At 43.2% G+C, this 8,276-nt stretch overlaps 1 protein-coding gene across 1 annotated transcript; it reads left to right on the top strand.

Annotated features, from left to right (window-relative positions):
• Positions 1–2,487: 2,487 nt before the first annotated feature.
• Positions 2,488–6,338, top strand: egr1 (early growth response 1). Its single transcript, XM_059516408.1, has 2 exons — positions 2,488–3,122; positions 3,832–6,338. The coding sequence occupies exons 1-2, from the start codon at positions 2,912–2,914 to the stop codon at positions 5,151–5,153; spliced, it is 1,533 nt and encodes a 510-aa protein (XP_059372391.1). The 5' UTR covers positions 2,488–2,911; the 3' UTR covers positions 5,154–6,338.
• Positions 6,339–8,276: the final 1,938 nt, after the last annotated feature.

The following is an 8,276-nucleotide window of genomic DNA, read 5'->3' as shown; positions in this document are numbered from 1 at the left end:
TGCCAAAGCCACGGCGCACTCTGCTCTTCTCCTCAATTTACAGTCAAGTCAAGTCAAGTCACCTTTATTTATATAGCGCTTTAAACAAAATACATTGCGTCAAAGCAACTGAACAACATTCATTAGGAAAACAGTGTGTCAATAATGGAAAATGATAGTTAAAGGCAGTTCGTCATTGAATTCAGTGATGTCATCTCTGTTCAGTTAAATAGTGTCTGTGCATTTATTTGCAATCAAGTCAATGATATCGCTGTAGATGAAGTGACCCCAACTAAGCAAGCCAGAGGCGACAGCGGCAAGGAACAGAAACTCCATCGGTGACAGAATGGAGAAAAAAACCTTGGGAGAAGCCAGGCTCAGTTGGGGGGCCAGTCTCCTCTGACCAGATGAAACCAGTAGTTCAATTCCAGGCTGCAGCAAAGTCAGATTGTGCAGAAGAATCATCTGTTTCCTGTGGTCTTGTCCTGGTGGTCCTCTGAGACAAGGTCTTTACAGGGGATCTGTATCTGGGGCTCTAGTTGTCCTGGTCTCCGCTGTCTTTCAGGGATGTAGAGGTCCTTTCTAGGTGCTGATCCACCATCTGGTCTGGATACGTACTGGATCCGGGTGACTGCAGTGACCCTCTGATCTGGATACAGACTGGATCTGGTGGCCACGGTGACCTCGGAATAAGAGAGAAACAGACAAATATTAGCGTAGATTCCATTTCTTCTAATGATGTAGCAAGTACATAGGGTGTTATGGGAAGTGTTTCCGGTTCCGGTTTACCTAATTAATGCAGCCTAAAAATCCTTTAACGGATTTGGATATTAAAAGCATATTAGTATGTTGTGTTAATGCCAGGTTAAAGAGATGAGTCTTTAATCTAGATTTAAACTGCAAGAGTGTGTCTGCCTCCCGAACAATGTTAGGAAGGTTATTCCAGAGTTTGGGCGCCAAATAGGAAAAGGATCTGCCGCCCGCAGTTGATTTTGATATTCTAGGTATTATCAAATTGAGTTTTGAGAATGTAGCGGATGTAGAGGATTATAATGTAAAAGGAGCTCATTCAAATACTGAAGTGCTAAACCATTCAGGGCTTTATAAGTAATAAGCAATATGTAAAAATCTATACGATCTATACAGAGCATCAGTACACCACCAGCGTCCGGAGAGCGTGCTGCAGCGCTTATTTGCATGGGTGTCTGGCGTTGAGTGACAGAGAGGATCCCTGTGTATCGAGTCCGGGACATCCCCCAATTAAACAGATCTCCTCTCTCCTCTGTCAGCACCCGCCATCCATCAGTGCCAGCGCCAGCCGTGCCCGGAATAGCCAAGTGTCGCTTCTTCATCAAAACAAGCAAGCGGGTTCAATTCGAATTTTAAATATAAAACTATTTAAAAAAAAAAAAAAACATAGCCTATATAGAGACTTAACTGAGTAACATATATTAGATCTATTTAATACGTCATTTATAATGCTGAAAAAGAAATTGATCATTTTTTATTTTATTTTATTTATTTATTTGGGGGGGGGGGGGGGGGGCATCAGCAGCTGTTTAAAATTATGTAGTAATAATATTAATAATAATATTAATAATTACTGAAACATATCAATCGTAGAGTTACAACGAGTCATGATATGCTATTAGACCTGTAACAGTGTCTATATTCACAAATGAACGTGTTGCACTAAACAAAACACAGAAAGCAAGGCTGCTTGCTTGTGCTGCTCCACTTATGAAAAACTGATTGTATGGGTAATGCATTCAATTCGTAATGAGATCAGTACGTCGGAATAAATAAGCTTTTCATTCATGTGTTATTGTAAAGCATTTGTTTTGTAGTAATTATAATTAGTGCAGCTATAGAGAAAAAAACTGAGTTTATTACGAATTAAAGCGCCTGTGCTAATGTTGAAATAAGTTAATATTTCTGCACCGGAGGCGCACGTTGTTTAAGTGTTGAGAAAAAAGTTCTCTCTCGTAAATCTTGGAACGGGCGAGGAGGCATAGTGCTGACATTAGTTATTGTGCGGAGCTCTGGACTTCAAGAGCCCAAGCCTCCCTTTCACTGCCAAGCGCCGATCAGCGCGACATCAGGAAACTCCAAATAAGGGCATGGAAGTGTAAACCCACCGGAATCAAGCCTTATGTAGTCACGACCTTATATGGCATGGCGGAGCGGGATCTTCCGGCCAGGGCTCTGCTACAGCGCAGACGGGAAACCCGAAATGTTAGCGAGAGTTTTAAGGAGAAAAGCCAGACTTGCGCTTCTCTTTCTCTCAGCGAGACACTGCGCTTACGACGCATTGATTCACTGTGGAGGAGGAACGGGCATCTCCCCTCCATTTAATGCACGGACTTAATGTTTAAGATCCCCAATCTGCTTTTTTCGTCTAGGCAAACGTCATGTGTCCTCCACTGCAGTGCCTAAATATGGGCTTCCTCCAGTCCAAATATGGACATCTACGTCACGGCAAGAGGATATATAAAGGAGTAGGGATTCTCTGAGCTGAGAAAGAGCTTAGAGAGCCCAAGCGATTCAGCACTAGTGCAGACAGCTGATAGGCAACACGTTGCGATATATCTAACAAACACATTAAATAAATGTGACAAGTCAATTCAAAACAACAACAGAAACAAAACAGCGATCTAATTTGCTGAAAAAGTGACATTTAGGGAATGACCAGAAGGGACATTCTGAATCTCACGTATTTTGTCTGAGGCGTAGTGGATTTGTTCTGCATCTTTGGACAATCAAAAACGGAGAAGAGGGAAGACAACAAGAAGACAAACTGTGAGATTGAGGAGATCAACAGAAAGAAGGAGAGACAGACATCGCAGCATCTTCACATTTGTCGTCCCAGAGGGGTTTAGCTGCTGATCTCTCCAGCGCACTTCTCTCCTCTCCGAGCACACTCCAGAGAGAGATGGCTGCAGCCAAGACAGAGATGCTCCTGCCTGCTCTGCAGATCTCCGACCCCCTGAGCTTCCCTCACTCCCCCATGGATAACTACCCCAAGCTGGAGGAGATGATCATGCTGAACTCTGCAGGGACCCCATTCCTCAATGCCTCGGCACCTGAAGGCACAGGCTTTGGCTCTGGGGATCCCGGGGAGCAGTTTGATCACCTTGCTGGAGGTAAGCACTAAATCCCTCTTGATTAAATTGCATGGTGAGCAAGCTGCATGCTGCTTTCATACAGAGAATTGCGAGCATTGTTGTGCAAAAATGCAGTTGTTTTCAGTAGTTAATAATAATGTGTCTTAATGCTTAAATGTGAACTTTCACATTTAAGAGTTAATATAATAACATGTTTTTAAATTAAACTGCGCTGATGTAAAGTTAAATATTTTTAACTAAAGCTGACAGCAAATACTAAGTTGTTATTACTAAGTAAAATCATTGGAATGAATGAGATATTTAGAATTTGCAGAACAGCTTAATTTTAAATCCAATTTTTGAATCATTGAAAGTGCAGATTGAATAGCTTTAAGCTGTGCAAGTAAGAAAGAGAGATCAGGATGACAGTAATGAGAAAGAGAGTGCTGAGGGAAGCGCACATGCAGATGGTTTAGCTTGTGCTGGCTCTTGTCTCCGAGGGAGATCGGCAAATGTGTGTGTATGTGTGTGTGTGTTTTTGGTGGGGGGGTGCCCCTGCGCTCCATCAGCACCTGCTGCTCTGTCTGGGATTGTGGGAAAACACAGCCTTGACAGCCAGCAGGACCCCCCAACTAAAGCACCTTTGGGATCATTTATGTGCACTCAAATGAGTTCAAGACAATTTAGAGTTAACTAGCTGTGCTATGGTTTCTAATCCACTCTCTCTGTTTTGTGCTTGCTTTTGCAGACACACTTTCAGAAATCGCCATTGAGAAACCTATGGCAGATCAGACCTACTCCACCCAGCGGCTGCCCCCCATCTCTTACACGGGCCGCTTCACCCTCGAACCTGCCCATAACTGCAGTAACAGTCTGTGGGCTGAGCCTCTGTTCAGTCTGGTGAGCGGGCTGGTGGGCATCAACCCGCCCCCCACCTCCATTCCATCCTCGACCTCTCAGACAGCTCCCCCCTCTTCCTCTTCTTCGTCTTCCATGCCCTCTTCCACTCCGTCATCCACATCCATCGCCAGCCTGAGCTGCTCCGTCCACATGAGTGAGCCTAACCCCATCTACTCGGCAGCTCCCACCTACTCCAGCGCCAGCCCAGACATTTTCCCTGAATCTGGCTCAAACTTCTCCACCACAGTGGGTACCTCACTGCAGTACCCCACTTCATCATACACCAACAGCAAGCCCTGTAGCACCAGCTTCCCTGTGCCAATGATCCCCGACTACCTGTTTCCCCAACAGCAGAGCGAGATCAGCTTGGTGGCCCCGGACCAGAAGCCCTTCCAGACACAAGCGGGGCAGCAGCCCTCCCTGACACCGCTGTCCACAATCAAGGCCTTTGCCACCCAAACGGGTTCTCAGGACCTAAAGAGTGTCTACCAGTCTCAGCTCATCAGGCCCAGTCGCATGCGCAAGTACCCCAACCGGCCAAGCAAGACACCTCCACACGAGCGCCCCTACGCATGCCCCGTTGAGACCTGCGACCGCCGCTTCTCACGGTCAGACGAGCTGACGCGCCACATCCGCATCCACACCGGCCAGAAGCCCTTCCAGTGCAGGATCTGCATGCGCAACTTCAGCCGCAGCGACCACCTGACAACCCACATCCGCACACACACGGGCGAGAAGCCCTTCGCCTGTGAGATCTGCGGCCGCAAGTTCGCCCGCAGCGACGAGCGCAAGCGCCACACAAAGATCCACCTGCGGCAGAAGGACAAGAAGGTGGAGAAAGGCAGCACTGCAGTGCAGAGCTCGGTTGCAAACATATCTATCTCAGCTCCCTCGCCAGTGTCCAGCTACCCCTCTCCTATCACTTCGTACCCCTCTCCGGTCTCCTCCTTCCCGTCCCCAGTGAACTCCTGCTACTCCTCACCGGTGCACACCTCCTACCCCTCCCCTTCAATCGCAACCACTTACCCCTCGGCGACCAGCACCTTCCAGACGCAGGTGGCCACGTCCTTCCCGACCTCAGTGGCCAGCAACATCTACAGTTCTCCCGTCACCACCCCACTGCCCGACATGCAAGCCACGCTTTCCCCTCGGACATCCGACATCTGCTGAGACTTTTGACACCCACCCCAGACCTCCAAGTTTGACTCAAAGGAACAGAAAGCATCAGTGACTTTTAAGTCCCCTCTGCAAAAAGCACTTTTCTGTCCATGCTCCCCACATGGCTCGGTTACAAAACAGTCATGGACTCAGCAAAGACTTTTGAAAACAAAAGGGATTTTTGTGTTGTTCTCGCCCTTCGAATCCTATCCTTTCAAATGACAAACAAAAGCGACAGGCTTCAGCAAGTTTTCCCTCAGACTGTGCGTGCACAGACGTACTTGCGACGCAGAATGACTAAAGGACGTTAACGAAGCCTGTGGGCTTCAGGTTCGACAGGTGTACAGTTACAAAAGACGTTTGAATAATATACATAAGCTACAGTATATTGTACATGTGCCATGTTTCCTTTTTGTTTTAACTTTTTAGTACCATTGTTGTGACAATTGATTTAAATATTTGCATTGTATTATTCTTGAGCAGGGCCATATTTTATAAGATACATTCTGTAATGAGTAGTAAAAATGCTGTGATAAGTTCTTGACCTTGTTTTACTAAAAGCACTTAAGTATTCTGACGCATGTGGAAGAGTGATGTTAGTTTCTCTTATTTTGTAAATATCATCCACTGGTACTATCTTTGTCTTTCTCAAATGTGACAACAAGAACCTGTTAAATGGAGGGGGAAAACATCAGAAAAGAATCAACCACAAATCTTCAATTTTTTTTGGTGCCTTTTGTGAAGCCTTGCAGATGTTTTGACAGATATCAGTGTGTGGATGCATTGCATCTAGCCTTAAGGTGTAAGGGATTTTGTTTTCTCGTTTCTTTTTTCTATATTCAGAAAGTCATTTCAAGGAAAGAAGGGAAATGATTTGAGGGCACTGCATTTCTTTGGGATGTAAGCAAAAAAGAAAACTATAAACTATATTTTTGTAACGGAAATGTACATATCTACATCTTGAGGAGTTGGAATGCTGTAGTTACCTACTGAGTAGGCATGGGATTTTTTTGTATGTTATTTACATGCGGTCCATTATTTTGTCGTTATTTTCATTTTGTATTTGTGTTTGTTCGAAAAAGTGACTGTTTATGGCTTCTAAACACATTGAATGCGCTTAACTGCCAATGGGATATTTGGTGTACAAGATATCCTTCAAGAACAGAACTATTAATAAAACCTAAATATATAAATATATGTGTTGAATCCCTGTCGTGCTTTTCATCCCTTAGCAACAAGTCTCTATGAATATTGCTTTATAGAGTGAACACACACACGCACACACACCACTGCATATTAAAAAACTATTTATTGTAATCCAGTATGTCATTAAAAGCCATTAGTTCTTGGTCTCAAGTTACCAAATTTAAATCCTTACCAGATTTTCTCATACACCTGACAGCATAGATTCAAAATAAAATGTTATGTGATTAAAATGACAGAGTAGCTGATTGCAATGAATAATTTCGGTAGCTCAGAATAATAATGACAATGTTTCATCCTCAAAGAGTGCATGTGCTTAATCTATTGTAAAGTTTCACAATTGCTTAGATTTGAAAGCATCCAAGCTTTCATTTGAACAAGTCACGTCTTCCATAACGAAAGATATCAAAACTGCAATATAACCTAGAGCAAAAAAGGAAAAGAAAAGAGCTAACAAAATTAATAAATAAAAACTTGACATCAAAAATATATGTACTGATGCGTTCTTTTGTTCAGAAGTTCGGCAAACCGAGAAGCCAATCATGGAGTTGACACGGCAGATCAGATTGTCTCTCTTTATTACTTATCAAAAGAGCTCCTGGGCGTCATGAGAATATGTTATCAAAAGATAGCATGTACGAATGTGACTGGATGCGCTTGGGGCTTAATTATACATAGATAACAATCTTGTAAAATCAGTCGACACTAATAAGACACTCTTGTAATGGGCTTCCGTGTCTATTGAGTTTGTCAGGGGAAAAAAATCTCAATATCGAAGTTGCTTTTAAGAGTAAGGCAGCTTTTGCTCTATTGTATGTTTTACCTTCCAACATCAATGTCTTGAGTAAAAGGATAATAATAATCTGCTCATACTAATTTCTCTGCCACTAAAAAGATCAACTGAAAAAATGCTTTCTGTTTCTTTCCATCCTGGCATCTGTACGTGCTTTGTGAGCTTGTTATAGCTCGGTTAAACTGCCTTGACGGGCAAGATACAAGTTGAACAGATTTAATGTGACAGATGTTGTGGGAGTAAATGTAAATGTGTGGCATGCCTATGCATTTCTTTCTTCATTTATCATTGTAAAAAGCCAAAGAACATAAAGGTTTATTATCTTATTACTCCATATCAACGTAACCATATTGGTAAACAGATTAGAAACAAATTAAATGATTTTCTTTCATCACACTGATAGTCAGACCAACTGAAGCTCTGCTCAATATGTTAAAATCTCAGACTTTTAGGGTGTGTCAGCATCCTTGGGATGGAAAAATTGGCCTGTTTGTGTACGGGGACTTTCCCAAACTATGAGGCAATATCAGCCCAAAAGATGAACCCACAGAGCAGCACCAGATTCGAATGCATCTAAAAGAGGAATAACAACCGTGAGACAGAGCGAGTTGAAGGGAAAGAACAACACAAAGGAAAGTAATTAGGGTAATTGGTCTCATAATCCCAAATTGACTCTCTACAAATGTCTTCAGTGAGACAGCGGTGCCTGAATCAGATGTCAATGAACCACAATGAAGAAAGCGCCATTCATTTGTCCATACACACTTTTTATTTCACAGGGTCACTTTAATAGACATTCACACAGTCTCCCGAGGGTCTCAAGAAGAAAAGAAAAAAAAACCTCCCCCGCTAAAACCACCGGTTTAGACCAGCAAGAACAATTTCCATGCTGAATCAGGGGTGTGTTTCCCCAAAAGCTGTAACTCCGCTATGGTCGCAATTTTCATCCTTACCAACATCAAATATGTAGTTTTTCCTGAAACCAGTGATCATTCTTAGACATTCTTAAACTCAAAATCCAAAAGCAAAGCAAAGAAGAAGCAGAAATAAGCAATAGATGCTAATGTGATCATCAAACATTCAACAGCATATAAATCTAAACTGCCTAACATCACTGAATGGCATGTTGAACCCACTGA

The sequence above is a fragment of the Carassius carassius genome, chromosome 29 (genome assembly GCF_963082965.1).
Source record: "Carassius carassius chromosome 29, fCarCar2.1, whole genome shotgun sequence".
NCBI lineage: Eukaryota > Metazoa > Chordata > Actinopteri > Cypriniformes > Cyprinidae > Carassius > Carassius carassius.
The sequence above is the reverse complement of the archived record's forward strand: the minus strand, read 5'-3'. Positions and strand labels throughout refer to the sequence as shown.

What these genes read in the sequence shown, in the direction of transcription:
- egr1 (XM_059516408.1), top strand. Translation starts at nt 2,912, where the DNA reads ATGGCTGCAGCCAAGACAGAGATGCTCCTGCCTGCTCTGCAGATCTCC. An exon ending in GTTTGATCACCTTGCTGGAG is followed by an intron (nt 3,123 to 3,831) that starts GTAAGCACTAAA and finishes TTGCTTTTGCAG; the next exon opens with ACACACTTTCAGAAATCGCC.